The 18,377-nt window shown below is 35.6% G+C and overlaps 1 protein-coding gene across 6 annotated transcripts in view; it reads right to left on the bottom strand.

The window, feature by feature from the left end:
• EPRS1 (glutamyl-prolyl-tRNA synthetase 1) overlaps positions 1-18,377 on the bottom strand; it is a 40,299-nt gene that overhangs the window by 20,629 nt on the left and 1,293 nt on the right. For 3 of the 6 annotated variants that reach the window (XM_062571798.1, XM_062571800.1, XM_062571802.1), the window contains exons 2-14: positions 17,083-17,167; positions 12,621-12,720; positions 10,620-10,776; positions 9,249-9,388; positions 8,431-8,525; positions 7,298-7,424; positions 6,177-6,369; positions 5,643-5,814; positions 4,380-4,613; positions 2,940-3,024; positions 2,531-2,590; positions 2,219-2,239; positions 75-185 (exon numbers count right to left, since the gene is read on the bottom strand). In XM_062571798.1, the coding sequence (XP_062427782.1) occupies positions 75-185; positions 2,219-2,239; positions 2,531-2,590; positions 2,940-3,024; positions 4,380-4,613; positions 5,643-5,814; positions 6,177-6,369; positions 7,298-7,424; positions 8,431-8,525; positions 9,249-9,388; positions 10,620-10,776; positions 12,621-12,720; positions 17,083-17,167 (1,580 nt within the window). The remainder of the gene's footprint in view (positions 1-74; positions 186-2,218; positions 2,240-2,530; positions 2,591-2,939; positions 3,025-4,379; positions 4,614-5,642; positions 5,815-6,176; positions 6,370-7,297; positions 7,425-8,430; positions 8,526-9,248; positions 9,389-10,619; positions 10,777-12,620; positions 12,721-17,082; positions 17,168-18,377) is intronic. The other 3 variants (XM_062571799.1, XM_062571801.1, XM_062571804.1) reach the window with 1 other exon arrangement.

The raw sequence follows: 18,377 nt of genomic DNA, 5'->3' as shown, positions 1-18,377 counted from the left end.
ACTGCTCTAACTCAAAGTACTCCTGTATTACAGGACAGTAAGGTTGGAAGAATTAATGCAAGTAAAATGAGAACCTTTGGATGTTTAGCCACTTCTTTCATCTCCTCCTGAGCTTCAGGAACAGTTACTGGGACCACTGCATCTTTCAGTAAAGCAGTGTAGCGAGGTGCTACTGGGTCTATAACCTACCAAAGAAAAATGAGGAGCTCTTGAGTATACAACATTATCAGAAGTAAAATGGTATAGAAAACAAGAACAAAAAGAAGGAATATTAACTGGTATTCTTTGTGTTACTGCATTTTTTTTTCATGTTTGCTTTAAAGGTTACATTAATCCAGAACTATAAAAAATGCAAGTGAGAAAATAGTGGTAATACTTTCCAATTTCCTACTTTACTGAAATACTTGGAGTAAAAACTATGGATTCCATATTACTAATGCCAGAAGCAACCAAAATTATGAGCTAATACCTCATAGGGAAGACACAGTAAAATATACTATAATAAAGTTTTATTATGCACATATGTTCTTATATCTTGACCACCTTCTTTATAAGTAGCTGAATTTAAAGCAATTTATCAGCATACTACTTTGACAGCACACGACCCGATCCCATACTCATTTCCCAGACCAGTATTCCCGCAGAATCAGGGGTAGGCCTAGCCATATAGGAAGCATCAATTAAGTCTGCAGTTTTCAAACAGTAGCATTAGATACTAAAAAAAGGCAACAACATAACGTTGACTTCATCAAGACTTCTACAACATGAGTTTGGCAAGAAAAGGAATCACAATGTCTTCCCCTATTTTTATTGCCTATTTTCAGGCTCAATCACTGTATTTTTTTTTCCACAGCATTTTTCTTGTTTTAAATATTGTTTGGAGGCAGCTAAAAACATAATTCAAGTAAAACCACTGTCTCGGACTTAAGAGGACTACCGGAAGTCTACCAGTTTAACTGGAAGCTAAAACAAAGGAAAATGCTTGCTGTTGTTAATATGTAGTGACTTCGGTTTTGTTGTTTATTCACGCTTAAGTAAAAAACTACACAACAATTTTTGTAAAAAGCATTTAGCATATAATTACTTGACTCTAGCAAGTAAGGCAATATGATGATATACTTTAAGTCATATATTCATAAGTTAGAAAATGCTGAAGTTGCACTTCTAAACTTAGACACACTCTAGAAAAGGACTTGTGTATGTATCTCAAACTAGAGGTTGAGTATATGATCTGTTATCAGAATTTTGATAACAGACTGAATTTTACAGTGTTATTATCAGGCTCTATTTTCATTAAAAACCACAACACTTCCTCGGATGACAGGTACTACAGGAAGGGTTGGGGGGGGTGGAAATAAAAGCTCTCCCACCACAACAGTCTTCAAGCCAAGAACAAAACCACCTGTGTGCAAAAAACTGCTTTTGCTTATATTACAAATTTCCAACTATCTACACAGACAGATGCAAACCAAATGGGCCAACAAATATAGTGCAGTCCAAGGAGTCAGAAGTGTAGGAGTCAGAAGTGTAAAGAGACTCAATTTAAAAGCCAATATAAGTCAGCACTGACCGTTACGGACTTTTCCCAAATCCAATTCTTAGTCACAAGTATATCTATGCAGCAACAGAAAGAACCAATTCATAAACCTTTGTGTACTTAGCAGACCAAGTGCAAAATACATGAAGGAATACAAGACATGCCAGACAAGCAAATACTATTTTAATGAACAGATCTGGGTAGAGTCTAAGCAAAAACAAGCAGGAATCCCAATGCAAGATAACAGGTGTTTCCACAATCACACAAAATATGCAGTCAGCATTCTAATAATTCGCCTTATTATAGTGTCCAAGCATCTGCTGCCAAAAAGCAACTAACCATGTCATGATGCAGTATTCCTTATTTGACATTCAGTCAGAAACATCAGCAGTGCCGGCTTTTATCTACGGAGGCAGTATACCCAGCATCTTAGTCCTTTTGCCACCAAAAAGTGGCCAACATGAGTCAAATTGAGTAAGATTTGCATTCATGTTAACAAATAAGCCAAACTAGAACTGGACAGCATTTTAAAACTAGGAATAATGCATTTTCAGTGGGTTTGCAGAGTTCCTGTTATATAAGCAAATATGACTGTGCTATGAAGGTGCAAAATGATAGCTTATGTTATATATGCTTACAGCACTGTAAGCTATATGCTAAGGTAAAAAGCATTAATAATACCTTCTTACAGATAGCTCGCAGCTTGAAAGCAGAAAAATGAAATGCAATTTTCATATCAGATTTATAGCAAATATCATTACCTTTCCCCATACTATTAAGTAAAGCAAGTAAATATTGGTATAGGAGAATCAGTAGGATTACTGCTACTTCAAGTCAGAAAGGGGCAACATTCCATTTTCCTGAAAGTCTGCCAAATGATGCAACATATTGCCACTGCTACTTGTTGTGTAAGCACTCCATGAACGCTAGATTCACTACATATCCCAGAAAGTAATATATTAAGGGTAGCATCAAATTAAAATAAGCACATACCTTTTTGTTAAAAGACCAAATTTTATCCCATTCCATATTTACAACAGATCGAGAGGATCCCTGGGGGAGGGGGAAAAATACCAATGTAAGTAATCTAGCCATTAGATCCACTTAAAACAAAATCCTTTAAAGACTACACACCCTCTAGTATAACCATTCATCAAAACAGTTTAGAAAGGAATCTTCAGCTTGCAAAACATTTAAACGAGAAAACTGCCACCCCATTTTGCCAGGACCCGTTCATATGTATTAATACTGTTGAAACCTTAAGCATGAGAGCAGCAAGCCTTCAAAAGAAAAAACCTCAAAATGATACTTCTAACTTCATGTAAATTGGTCCTAGTAAGCGAGACTCAAAGAATCAGAAAAAAAAAGAAAAAGAAAAAAGAAAAAAGAAAAAGCCATCCACCTGAGCAGCAATAAACTGTTTTAGTCCTTCAACTGTCATGCCTCTTCTCAGGACACCACGTACAGTGGGAAATCTTGGGTCATCCCTGTTAGAAAAGGAAGATTCATCAGTATTATACACTGAATTTACCTATTAAGCAGATCAAGCAAAAGCTTTAATAGTGGCACCAAAGAAATTACATAACTTCTCTTTATTTTGTTTGGGTGAATTTAGAGATATATTAGAAGAGTTAGCCTAACTGAAAAGGCTAAGCTCTTATCCAAATGTGTGTGGTGGAGATTTCCTTCTGCTTCATCTCTGGGAGGGAAAACGTCTCTCTGTGAAGTTGCTCTTTTCTACGTTTACTCAATCTTAAGTTTTAAGTCTATGAAGACCTAGCAAGGCACGGATTATGTCCCCATCACATTAGTTCCTTTTCAATTGCACCTAAACACCGTTAAACAACTGGGCTTGATTCTTTCTTGCTAAGGAGAAACAAAAAAGATGAGTGATAACCCCAATATCATCTCTTGATGACATAAATGATAGAATTTTGTGGTTTTTCTCTCTTACACAAGAAATCAAAGAGCTGAATTTGAAATGTAAAATATGTTGGTAGGAATAGGAATTACATCTTGCTGAAGTCCTAACAGGGAGGCTTATGAATAGAGGGGTCATTGCAAGGCCAGCTACACCAGTAGCAAAAAGCAGAATTTTGGCTCTAGCAGCATGAGCTCCATGCATACTGGAAATCTAGGCTTTCAACACTAAAAATGCTACAAACACTTGTCTGATCTAGCATCAGCCACGAAGTTCTTCAGACTGCTGTACTAAGAGGAGAGGATATCAGTGGGTGTGTTTCCACAGCTAGGTCACTGTAGGAAAGAAGAAAAAAGGAGTTTTTCTAGGCTCTGAACTACCTGCAGAAGAGTAAATCCACTACACACCTTCTCCAGGGAAATACTTAACTGATACTTGGTGGCCTAGTAGCTTATCTCCTGCAGAAACCCAGTTAACACACAAAGAAAAGAATATAAGAACAGAAAGGTGGTGGAGAGGGAGACTCTGCTTCTGATGGGGAGGGAAATACAATGGATTTTAACTAGATGGATGGGACTAGAAGTTCCTCAACTCAGATCTCCTTCTGGCATTGTTCTAGCATTTATTCCATGACTTTTAGAGTGGAAAGTACGTGAGCAGCCCTCACAGCAAAAGCCAGAGCCCAGAGATAAGCTACCTCATATTTACCACAGGACCCAAGTACATACACACACAGTTACTGAATAGTAGACAGATACGTTATGTTCACAAATCAGCTTGCCCACTGTGACTTGTGCTCTTATATTATTTAAATAGTCATTCATGCTGTTTTGATGCTTAAGCACTATCCAAAGCAGAAAATGCTTGCATCAGTCATGAGTATCTTAAGGAACAATGCTGAACTACAACTGCGTAACATACCATCCATCTACAAGCCCTTCGTTGACAAACCACGTAAGCTTCCTTTTAGAGAGCACAGTGTTGTTGAGGTTTAGCCGGCTGTACTCCCAGATATATGGTTTCCTTATGCCCAGTGCCTCAATGATCCAGTAGAATTGCTCATCTCTGTCATGGTATTCAGTGGTTCTCAACGCATGTGTGACACCTTCAATACTGTCAACAATGGGGCAGGCAAAGTCATATGTGGGGTAAACCCTGAGAATAAAGACCTTGAATTAGCAAGGCACAACAAAACACTTTCCTCATATTTAAACCTTCAAAGCACCACTCCAAATATTTATAATCTATGATTCTCAAAGCTTTCACATCAGGACTTAGTTGAAATAGCATATATATTTATAGCATATAGCTCATCCATAAAAAAAAGTCCAGAGGAAAATACATTTTTAAGGCAAAACCAAAGCCTTCAAGAAATTAATAAATAGTAGCATTAGCATTCAGAAATAAATTTAAAAAAAAATCCTACAATATCACTGTTTCTTTTCCCAAAACCACAAATGCTATCTTATAGTTTTCTCTGCTTCAATATCAAGAAGCAGTAAACTGAAGCATCAGTTAGCCAAATAATGTACAAAGTCTTCATCTTTAAAAACAAACCTCTACCAACAGCCATCACTTTAGTATTATACACACATTAAATCAATGTTTCCATGCTGTCAGATCTACCAGAGCCGAGTTGAATGGCTGGAAATAGAAGCTTCAGATAAGCACTGAACCACAGCCTCCAGAAATTGGGTAGCCTTACTTCAATGCACCTGTAGCAATTCTTCATTCCGCACAGAGAAAGCATTTGCTGTGAAAAAGGAGGCTGCCATGCAGATAAATAGCTCAAGGATATTTTGCAGCAATAACGTAAGATTGTCAAGGCTATGTTTAAGTTCCAATAGCTAGAGAGAATAGTTTTGTTGCCTGAGATACAGCCATTAAGTCTTAATGCCCCTTCTGACTTTAAAGCTCTTCACTGATACACAATGCATTTATGGATCAAAATTGAAATAATATGCATTGCTGACCATGATGGCTGATTTTTCACTTTTAAAAATAATTTACAGGTGCTTCAGAAAGTTAAGGAATTCATTATATATTCTGACTAAAAAAGAAAAGAAGCTAAAATGCTTCAGGTTCCAAGTAGAAGAAGAAGTTAGTACACTAAAGAACTGTAAATACCAGGGTGAGGGAGGCATGGAGGGAGGAAACAGGCCTCCCAAAAAGAAATGAACATACTTGTAGGTGCTTCCAGTACGTGGGTGAGGCTGGTTTTTGCAGCGATAAAGAGTTGGATCCCTCATACATCCATTGTTACTACTCATATCTATTTTTGCTCGCAGACAACAAGTTTGTCCGTATTCTGTTCCCTTTTTCATTTCTTCCCACATTTGGAGATTCTTCTCAACACCTAGGAATAATAAAAATAAATAGTTTTTAATGGCATAATGAACTCGACTACAGAACTATGTTTCATTACTGCAGTAACAAAGATCATTGTCACCTCCTCTTTAGACACTGGAATGCATTTTCATACATTATAATTTTAAAAAAATTCAGAACGTGGAATGTATGATGACAAATCCACACATACACAAGTTTACTACATCTGTCCAAATGTACACTTATTTTTCCTGGCCTTGCAGAATAAAGTACTGAACACTTCCAAGATCCTATGAACACCTTAGAGATATACCTTTGTTAATAAAAATCAAGTTTTGTTGCTAAATTAAAAAGATACAGAAGCAAAAGGGGAACTATAGAGCATCTTACAGTTATTTCTGTGTTTAGATTCTATTCTTTGCTCACGCTCCACTTTCATTTGTTCTGCAGGAGTGTCATCCACATACGCCTTCCCTTCTTGAATAAGCTTCTCAGCATATTTCATTATTGTTTCAAAGTGATCTGAGGTATATGTAAATTGATCTGGTTTGATGTGAAGCATTGCAACATCTTCAAGAATAACCTGCAAAGTGTCAAAGTGTATACTGTAATATTCAGGTATGCAAATTTTCTTAAACCTTCATCCTCTTTATGCCAGATTTGGTGTTTTAAAATACTCCATTGTCCAGGAAGACTAAAGGCATAAGAATAACATAACATACATGAAAGAAAATAGATGCACTTATTACTTCACAGCCTATAATTACATGAGATCAAACAGACAATGTCAAGAAAAAGGCTGAACAAGGAATAAAAAAAATAAAATAAAAAGATCAAAGCTAAAGCAAAACACATGTTACTGACTAACTAGCAAGAACATTAGGTAACTCAAAAAAAAATCTTTATGAATTTTGTGTACACATCTTGTCACTAGGAGTAGTAAAAATAGTAAATATTTCAAATTCATAGAAAAGGTCTGGAGTGGGCACTGAAAGCTCATTTAGCTTCAGATCAGATCAGCTGGGCTAAAGGCATTCCCAAAAGAGGGTAATCTGTGAAAACTGGTTAGGCAAACATTGGAAGTTTTGATAACTTCTTTTGCTTAATAATTTTAATATTTACTTCACATCATTTCATAGATGCTACAAATTGAGAAAGAAGGGAAAGATTTTTAAAAACGTTTTAAAAATGCATCTAACAAGCATCTGAGATATTTCACATTTTCTGTACAAATTTTTTAAACAATTAATATTTATAAAAATGTAAACAACAGTGTATTCCAAGAGGCTTCTATCTACATATTGTAAAATAAATTTTGGAGAAACAAAGCTTAAAATCCTTTGGTGGCTTATTTCTTACTACAGTAAACAATGAAATTTCTTCCTAGCACAGGTTTGCAAGAGTAACACTACTATCCTGCAAAGTAGATCACTGTGTAACAACAGATCTGCGTTCTATTTAACTTTGAATTAACTTATACAGTGAATGATTTCACTGTTCTGTTACTGCACCTTTTCAAAGTCTTCTTTCTCTTTTTCTGGATTTGTGTCATCAAACCTCATAATAAGTTTTCCTTTAAAGTTAACTTGGTAGTGCTGATTGAGCAAGGCAGCTTTTGCATGACCAATATGCAGGTATCTGAAAAGAAACAAGAGAAAAATATACACCAGCACATCTTCCATTAGACTTTTTTGGGGGTGTGGGTGTGCGGGTGTGTCCATCCGCGCACATGCGGGAAGGCTTGTAATGGAAAGCATCAGCTAAACCAAACCAAAAATCAGGATGTTTGTTGAAACACGCAGTATTTATGAAAGCAGCTTATCAGACAACTGTAGAGAGAGATAGGATACAAAAAGCTGACTGAATTGTATTCAAGAAATTGGTTATGATATTTTTGATTACTTATTGATTCATAGAGTAAAGCTCTATGTGACAGACAGTAAATCTCTGCTAGAGAAAACATTTCTAAACTGCTAAATGATTTCTGACTATGACTATATTTACTACATTGGTAACGGACGTGGTGTAATAGAAGTGAATTAATAAATCAAAGAGTTTTGTGATGAGGCTCATCACATTTCCACTATGTATCTGAGGAGGTTATTTTGGACTATATACAGTCTGGACCCCTGGGACAAAGGCCTCCGTTACATATCTGGTGTTACGCTTACAGGAAGGAGTCTATTCCTATATGCCTGTCATTTCCCAGCTCCTCTAAGAAGCACTATGTGTCCTTTCATACAACTCATGAAGACTATATTTACACAGCACATTTGCCATAAACGCACATGCCTCCATCATCCATGCAAATGCCTTCCTTGTGCTTCTCCTCATTCCACTTCTGAGCAGCAGCTGGTGCCTGCTGCTAACTCACCTCCCTGCTACAAGTATAGGTAACACACTGCAACGTATCACAGACAAGTAAACATACAGCTGTAATGTAGATGTGGACAAAGCTGTAGATAACCTTTTAACTTAGAAGTCTTGCCTGATAAATTGATAATCATCCTCACCAAAGCACCTTTTTTCTTCAAAGGAGAAGAGTGGGAAAAAAAAAAAAACACTCTAAAACAAAACAAAAAAAACAAACAAAACCAAAGAAACCCACACCACCCAATCTTCTTAAAGTACTTATGTGTCTTACCCACTTGCTTCAGGAGGAAACCTTACAATGACCTTTCCCATTTCTGCACCAGGAAGTTCAACAAACTTGCCAACATCTGCTTTCTTTTCTGTTGCCTTAAAAATTAAGAGACATAGTAACAGATCACAGTATCTGTATAACCAGACATAAAACTTCAGATGCAAGCTCTTCCTCCAAGGTCTTCTTTCAGAACAGACAGGGAAAAAAGCTGTCATAGTGAAAGCATGAATTTGGGACCTACAACTTTCACATTACTCCTAGAATATTTTAAAACTCCCGAATTAATTTTCTTTTGATGTACTATCTTCAAATTTAATCCAGAATTGAAAAGTCTGACCAAGTTGTTTAATTTATTAGATATAAAGAAAATAGTTGCTAGCCAAGTTTTAACTATCTCACTGCCCTAACCTAGATTGGGATTAACAAATTCAATCAAAGACTGCTTTCTTTGCAGGTCTAGCAGGATCTCAAATTCCTTGTTAGAAAAAACAAACAATGCAGCTAGAGAGCAGCACTGACTGAGAGTTGCCATTTTCACGATTCAAGTGTTGGACTACACCACATGCATTTCCGAAAATGAAATTACCCATTTTTCATAATCAAGAGTTTACAAGAATTTCACTAACTGTACATCTGATTCCTTTTAATTCTCTAACTTTAAAAAGAGCTACAAAAAGTGTCCCTTATACACTTCATATGTTTTATTTATATATAAAAAATACATAATATTATATATAATACACACATAAATACACTTGTGTGTGTATATATTCACACAGATAAAGCCACTCTCCTCAGAGAATCTGAATAAAGCTTACCATTTTGACCTTTGGTGCACCAGCAATCCACTTGGCTCCTACTGATTGAAAAGCACCCTGTGCCTCAAGAAAGCTATACCATCGTTTTGCATGGACGGGAGCTTCATTTTGCTGTACCTGCTCTTGCCATATATTATTATCTGTTGACAAATAAATTTTTTCAAGCTATTAATATATGAAAATAGAATGATTACCAAAAGCAATTCTTAAAACTAAGAAAGACTGTGATTTAAAAGAAAATCTGCTTGTTTTCTCTTTGCAAGGAAAACATCTAGCTGTGAGGACACATGGAGCATTTTAAAGAAAAAAAAATATCCCCAAACAAAACATATTGCATTCCTTTTTGGATTCACTAAAGAGAAAGAGGAAAAGACAGGGATGGGGAACACACGTTTTCTTCTTTGTATCACCCAGATCAAAACTAACAAGTTTTTTCAACATGTAACTAAAGGTATCCAACTAATGTGTTTATACACAATGTTTCCTAAACTTTACCGAAAGTGAAGCATGTTTTAATGCTACCCTTTGTTTTTGAGGGCTGTACACCTATGACCTGAGATAAGGCGCACACTTCACTAGGAAGATTCTGACTGAGCAAAGGAAGAAAACTGAAGGAAATACACTCATTTCTGATTTCTACACTAAGAGCTGCAACTTTGAAAAAATACTGAACCACATTAGCCTTTAACCTTGAAATAGTATATTTTTTATCTCATTAGGAATTTAGTCATAGTTGAGTGATAGATTGACATCTAACAGTTTTAGTCAAGCACCTACCAATTTTAAAAACAAACGAAAAGCTTAGTTTATCTTATGCCCTTCAAAGGTTAAGATATACCTCCTTCAATAACCCAAACTAAAAACCAAAGAAATATGTTCTTCTGCTAACTAACCTAATGAAATCAAGAAGTCTACATATATAATTTTACTCTCTATTACAAAATAATTTAATGAATAAATCCAACGTTTCAGACCAAGGCAAATTTTCCTATTTAGGAAAAGGATAATAAAAAGACATTCTTATAGTTAAAAAAATAAAGTTAAATAAGTTACAAATTTTATTTAAAACTTTTATTCAGCAAGAAACCTTTCACATTGTAGGATGTAATTATAAATGGATCAAAATTCCATATTAAAACCACAAGATTAAAAAAAAAAAGAAAAGAAAGACAGAAAAAAGAATCTCAGGGTTATCTAAACTATACTGTTTCCATCATTGGTGATGCACAGACCAAAGTAGTATGCAAAGCAGTATACAGTATGGCACGCAGCCAAGATCCGCCACTAGCAGATACAAAAAAAAAAAGGAAATATGAGAACTCTCATCTACTACGATAGCAAACCAGTGAAAATGAGAACATCTGCTGATACCTTTTAGTACAGCCCAGACACACAAATCTGCAAGACTCAGAGAGTTTCCGACCAAGTAGGTTCTCAAAGAGAGACAGTGATTGAGCTCTTGGACTGCTGAAAGAAACAAGCTTGCAGTAGATAACTTTGAAGCACTGAATTCCAGCCAATGGTCAATCTAGTTGTAAGAGACAAAATATTCAAAGTTTACAAGTTTACTTCAAAAAAAAAAAAAAAAATCAAAGGTGATACACAATGAATTAATAGTTGAACAGAAAATATCAGCTAGAACATAAGCATTAAATATATTGGACAATAAGTCACAATATACCTTCAAAGAACCTTCAAAATAAAATATAGTGAAACATTCATTTAGAACTATATTAAGTGATTAAACCCAATTTCTTCCTTCAGGAAGAACACAAACTACTGAAACTATACTGACTTTATTGAAGCTATTACCATTATTGGGAAAAAACCCAGCAATTCTTAGGTACTTATCACACACATGGTATATAACTGCTATGATCCTTCAATAAGTAGGCACTATATGCATGTCCCTTTTGATCTACCTGGTATTGCTACTGGATTAGTACACCATTTTTCCTTGCTCCCTATCTACTCTATCTTATCTCCTTGCTTTGAAGAAACAATCCCCACCACCAGCCCTCATTTCCCTTTCTCCACCCCTACAAAACAATCTTCTCCTTGAAAAGGAAATGCATCTTGGTCCATAACCAAAAGTCTGATTCTTAACCTTTAGTTTAATATATAGATTTTCCTATAAGCTAAATCCCTCAATTCTGTAACAGCTTGTAAGTATCTCTTACAATCTTCTGTTTCTATTTTGTGTGCAAGTGTTCTGTAATCTGCATTAGGAATCTTTCCAATATTCAAGCCAACGTGGCAGGCACCAGATGTAATTACACTGCCACGAAATTCAGTTTAGTCTTTTGCAGTTACGTTTCAAAGTATTTCCACTGTAAATGCAGCTGTCACTGTACTTCTCAAAAAGAAAATACTTTTACATCTTTCAAAAAATTTGATCAGAACTGCTGATCTTGAAAGCCTGCTTGTTGAGCTGTTAGGACTAAAGAGTATTTTTGGTGAGAAAACCTAAATAGCCACACACATCCTACTTTTTAAAGGCCATATAAGCAATATATAAGCCAACACTTCTCTTGACACCAGCTATGAGGCCTGAGTTTAAACTAAAGTTTTAGAGAGGAGCTAATTGGATCAAGTCCTCCAGTTCCCTCCTCAAATTTCAGAAGAAATAAATTCCAATTCATCTGCAAGTTTCACACAGTAATTTGAAATTCAGCATACAGCAACCCTACTCTGAGTTGGACTCAGGAGCAATTTCCTCTCATTTCAAATCATATCCAGTATTTGTAACCACATTTTTGTAATTTGTATAAGCAAAGATAACCGAAAAAGCTTTCTCTTTGGCATACAAATTTTAGTGATTTCATAGCTTCATTAGGGAAACATCAAGAAATAGATGACTGCGTGAGGGAACTTAACATCAATTTGGCAGTCTTGCTGGATTCCAGTCTTACTGGATTCCCAAACCAGAAGGCAAGTAGCTTGGGTCTCAAGCACTGAATGAAATCATGGTCACAGTTTGCCCATCATATAGACCAAAAACTAATCTGGTATTTGGAGTACATATTCACAAGTTACAGGAGGAAATGTTGTCATTAATTTAAGCATTATTTTCTAATGGCAAGACAGTGCATGTCATGTCTTACGGTGTTACTGTGTATGTTGAAGTATTACATGGTAGTAAATGAGGGCATCACAGCGGAGAAAGTGAAAAGGGAGAATAGCAGACATCATCTTCCAGGAAAAGGGGTGGGGGGAAAAGCAGCATCCGAAATAACCGGGCCCTCAACCTAATAATATAATGCAAAACAACAAATTCCTCAAACATAAACACTTCAACTGCTGGCCAGAAGAGGGGAAAAACCAAAAGAGGTAAAAAAATAACTAAATAAAATAACCAGGACTACATCTCACCTCAGTGTGTTCCAAGAGATTTGAACCATACAACCCAGCGGAACTTGCAACTCTAGCCAGATAGCGAGCTATAGAATTCACATCGGTAAATGCAACATGGCTAGAGGAAAAAAAAAAAAAAAAAAAAAGAGGTAAAATAAAGGTATATTAACTTACTACCTCCAACTCAATTTTAACTGTACCTGCATAGTTAAACGAAAGTGTATAGTTAATGAAAAATCATTTCTGAGTGAGTCAATAGGAAAAAAAAAAACAATCTTTGTTTTTACATTTGGTAACAATAAGCTTTTAAACATTAAACATTTTCTTTAAACAGACAGAAATGAAGGATAATAAAACTCTGACTATTCTTTCGAAGTTAAAACTCTCCCTTCTCCACATCTGAGAGAATGCATAAGTATAATTTGAGCTACATACATTTTCCAGAGCATAAGGAGCTAACCTGACATTTTATTTTCTTCTTGTACCAAAGGATGATTTTAAAGAGGATTCCCAGAGAATCTGCAGAGGAACAGAAAAGTCTCTATCCTGGCTCTAAGTCAGAGGAGAAAAAAAAATGTATGTTTGCTATTTATTTTGTTCAATTCACACTTTATAAAGACTGTCCCCTGCTAAACAGACATGGCTGCTTATATGTTTATTTTTATTGTCTTCTCAGATACAAGACTAATTTGTCCAAATATGGTAATTTAATGGTACTTCCTAAGGTAAAGCGTATATATACCACCTTACAACAACAGTCAAAGACTTAAAGCACACAGTATCATGTATGCACAACACAGCCTACCCATAACACTTCAATGTGCCTTTTTTCCTAATTTATGCTTAAAATGAGTTGTCCACAGTTTTGTTTGCACTTCTGCTTAAGATCAGGTGGTGGTCTCTCTGATTCCTGTTAAAACCTGCTTTGCCTACTCAGTTGTTGAGAATTCTCACTTCTATCTATGTTTTAATCTCTTTTCCACCTCATACACAGTATTACCAAAAGCTGTACACTGTGAGAAATCTAGCTTCTAAACCATACAGGGTAGAGCGTTAATATTTACTAAAGAGCTTCAAAAAAAGAAGTATTACAGTCTTTAATTCTGCAGATAAGAATTCTCTATAATCTTGCATAGCAGTAGCTTTCAAATTTAAAACTCCAATTGCTTCTGAACAAACATCAACATCAATAAGAAGTGTTCTAGTCCACTCAATTTAATGGACTGAACATTACACTCAAATTTGAGTCCAGACAAGGTTTCATTTCTGTCTCTGCCATTGTTTTGCCAAACAACCTCAAGCAAGTAATTTTCTTGCTGGTGTACCTACCATGCCCTTTATAAAATGAAAAAGAATTTTTGATAGGCCTCAAAAAACCTTGCAAAGACCAATGGAAGTCCTGGAAAAGATATAAAAGCCTTTTTGATATATGAACCACTATAATGATTCCCATTTTCAGCATAAATGGATTAGCCAGGCTCATTAGGTTAACTATGTTAAAATGTACAAGATCATAGTTAATTTATGCTTTTTTTCATCCTCTTCTAACTTTTCAAGCTTCTAAGCTCCAGTGTACAGAAGATCCTTACATTTTTATTAAAGACAAAAGCTAATCAGGAGTCAACATATACAAAGTATGTTCTATTATAATTCCATACTGCTATCACATCTTAATAAAGCTTTTACAGACCAAGAACAATAAAACATTTCACCTGTAAATAAGTTTGTGAAATGTGTTTTTATTCTTGTAACTAGTTCATACTAAAGAAAATGCACTTGATCACTCAAGCAATATTGAATAATTATGAGAAAGGTAAGTGTTACTCTGAGTAAAACCTTACCTGTGCCTAGAAAGGTGTTTATTTGAGAGTGGGGAGGAAGAAGGTAAGCTTCCCTTTCAATCCAAATATAGAACTACTTGGTTTCCTTTCTTTGGAAATGGCACAACACATTAAGGATGCTCTTTGCAGTTAGTCACTAACTCCAGAAGCAAGTACAGGCAAAGAAAATACTAGGTTTCTATAGATAATGATGTGAGCTGCTACATACTAAAATACAACATTCTTTGCATTTATGGGCCAAGGCAAGGCAAGATAGCAGAAGGAAAAAGACCAATATATTAAGACATAAGACAAAATGCAGAGGATCTCTGATTGTAATAAATCACTACTGGAGTTCATTTGTACAAAGCATTGCAGAATGGTTCTCCGCAGAGGTCAAATACATTTGCCTCTCTTAAAGGGCAACACTACTCAAGCATGCACATATTCACGGCACAAAATGGAAAAGCCGTATTCCAATTTGTTACCTGATAAGATGCAGGTATATTAAAACATTCTATAAAGCTAGGAACACTTAGTTTGTTTGCTTGAGATGTATTGCCACATGAAGTTTTGAAGTTAAAGTTTCAAAAGCAAGCCTTAAAATAAAATTCAGCTTCTCAAATTAGTGACAAGTTTTTCAGCTAGTTCGATGTTTAACTGCACTTCAAAGTATTACTTTAAAAAGATCAAATAAAACGTTCTTACTGAAGTCATGTCACTGAAACTAATGGTTTCCTGAAAATCAAAATCTAGGATACACTAAGCGAATTTCAACACATGCAAAGGCAAGATAGCTTCAGCAAAATTGACGCCATAAGATCCATTTACCAAAAGCATTAGTTGAGGTATCATTTCAGTTGATGCTTCTCAAGTTACAAATACAATTGTAAAAGACTTTAAAATAGAAAATCAATTTTTACAATAATCGTACAAGTGAGCAGAAGATTAATGCATTATTGAGGGATGCAATAACTTCTTAAACTTCTTAATCTGAGGCCAGGGTTGAAACAATACAAACACACATAAAACCCCATCTGATGGAATCATGATTCTAGATCTTATCCAGTCAGGAGCGAAGTGGAGGAGTGTTTTACATTTTTGACCATTTCTATCACAGCTAAAATAAGGGTTGTTGCAATGCAGTTGTAATAGGACATGTTAACAATAAAATAAAAGATCATTTCAAAGCTGAGTATATACATTTGTAGTATTCCAAGATCATTTCTACACGTCACAAGGAATATGCGCACACAGATCTATCAGCATACGAATACACACACACACACACACGCACTTCCTAAACAGAGGAAGGAACACTAAATCAAAACCTGACTAAGGCTACTTAAATAGAAAACTCACTCATGAGAGTGCAAGGAAGCATGCAATTAAGGTATTTTATACATGCTAAATTGCCCCATGTGTGTAACATGCACTGAAAACCTACCAGTGCTGTACAAACTAAATCCTAGTACAACATACAAGATCAGAGACTGCAGTAAGGAGAAGACTCATATCTGAGGTCAAGACTAACATTTTTAAGCATTTTTTTTCCAAAACAGCATCATAATCATTAGGATTGAAGACTGTGAATCATCCCTGGTGCTTTGATCTTTTGCAGAAACATGTATGTGGAGACAGCTCACTCTCTAAGGTCACAAGAGAGTAGAAAAGCTCAATCAGCATTAATTTATGAGTATCATATTAGAATCTCCATGACACTACATAAAAATACAATGTTATTTTTACAGTCATTCTACACCTGTGCAGAAATACCAATTTATGCTGCATGAGTGACTTTAACAGCATTTACTACTAGAGCTGCTCACAAAATGCAAGTTTGTCAGTAAGTGAGTGAACAATATTTCCACTGATTTGACTGCTGTGTCAATGGAAGTTAAGGTATCAGGTAATCGTCTCTTAAAACATCTGAGTATCTTAAATGATACGCAATCTAAGATGACAAAGCAGCTTCCTCAAAACTAATAGAATCAGTGCTGTATTTCTGATACGCATATGAACCTACTCAGATCAAGATATATACAAAAAACCCTCATGCCCCAAACTTGAAGATATTTATTACAATGATAGCCTATTTTAGTAGGGTAAAACATAATTTTCTACAAAATTTTGTACATTTTTTTTCTGGAGAATGCAGATGGATATGTAGGACAGCAGGACAGAATTAACTGGCACTTTTTTTGAAATCACTACGCTTTTACATCTTTTATGAAGCAGCCAGCCCAAAACAGCACCTTAAAATTCTTTTAATGTCATTCTATCACATGTGTGATAGAAAAAAGAAGAGAAATCACGCAGACCTGAGCATAGTCTTACTTAACATAAAATGACTTTCCTTTTGATAATCCACAGTGCATGGAAAAGGCAAGTAACTAGACAACGAAGAGACTGCTACTACATAAGTGACTAGAGTAGACAGACTTTAAGCGTGCACAAGAATACCAGAGCTCTTTCCCTGAAAATGAAGTATACATTGTAAATGTTTTGTCTACGCTACAAAGAGACAACAGTAATGCAGTGATGAATAAAATCATATTCTTTTCTTCCCCCTTCCTAGAAAGGTTATTGTCAATGTTACAACCATGTGATTTTTAAAACTGCTGACTCAAAGCTAAAAGGAGAGATGCAAAGTCACTTACTCAGATACACGGAGTATGGTTTCTTTGCCTTCTTCCACGGAAATTTTAACATCATTTTTCACATGTTCCACCGTCAACAGAGCTCCTTTGAAAAACAAGAGAGAAAGATACTGATTTTTCTTCCAAGAAAGATGTATTTCATACTAGCAACAAAACAGTTACATTTCTTATCAAACAAGACAAGGTGTCCTGCTTGGCTCCTTCAAATGAGATTAGCCAGGGAAGAAATCAATGTTCCATCTTATATGCACAGAGACTTCTTATTCTTGGCAATCTTTATGACTATCTTAAATTGTTAATGCCTAGCATACAGTAATCTGTATTGAACTTTGCAAGTGTCAGCAATAATAAATTTTGCTTCCAAAGGAAATTGTAACAATTAATCCTATCTCCCAATATATTAAGAGAACAGACTCAAAATGCTTTATTTGAACAGTGTAGTAAGGTACTCCATCACAGACTTGAAATATGCAACAAGGAAGGTCAGCTACTGAATTCCTCAGTATTTTCTGAGCAAGGATGAGGCTACTTCTTAATCAGATTTAACATTTATTAAAAAGATTAGCCATCCAGACCCAGAAGCCCTACCTTCTGTACAAAGTACCGTAAGCTTATATAGGGTTTTCAGAGTAGTTCAACTTTGATAGTAGAGGACAGCCTCTAAAAATGGAAGAATTACTGAAGCTTTTAGGTTACATCTGCAAATGGAAAAGAGCTCTGCCCATATTCAAAGTCGCCTGATGCAAGCCTACTCTGATCCTGATGCTCTACAGCATGACACATTAGCTCAAGCAAAGCATCAAGCTAACTTGGCTATATTATTTCTGGATTGGCTCTGATCCAGGTCCAGCCAGCTGAACATAACCAGAGAAGCAGGGCATAAGAAGAGCTTTGCTCAGAAGCATGTATAAAGACAGCAAGCTTTTGCATAGGCCTATATTACTTAAACGAAACTAGCTAAAGGACTATACTCTAGATGGTGACTGGCAACTAACCTGTTACAGTTTTCATGGTGCATACTGCACTGTATCAAATCTTTTTAAGAACATACGGACTACTCAAGGCAGATGATGTTATTAAGCTATTAATACACTGGCCTAAATACAAAGCATTGGAGCTAGGAATTCCCTAGCTGTTAACTTCTATTCAGCTGCAAACCCTTCTCGTAACACTAAGCTTATGTCAACAGTACAACAATGTTGTTCTTCCTATCCCTCAGCTACCTATCTGTCAAAATCAGGATGACATCACTTATGCAGCATATTCAAGAATATTCAAGATATTCAAGAATTTTA

Source organism: Rhea pennata, chromosome 3 (genome assembly GCF_028389875.1).
Source record: "Rhea pennata isolate bPtePen1 chromosome 3, bPtePen1.pri, whole genome shotgun sequence".
Taxonomy (NCBI): Eukaryota; Metazoa; Chordata; class Aves; order Rheiformes; family Rheidae; genus Rhea; species Rhea pennata.
This window is presented reverse-complemented; position numbering and strand designations above follow the sequence as displayed.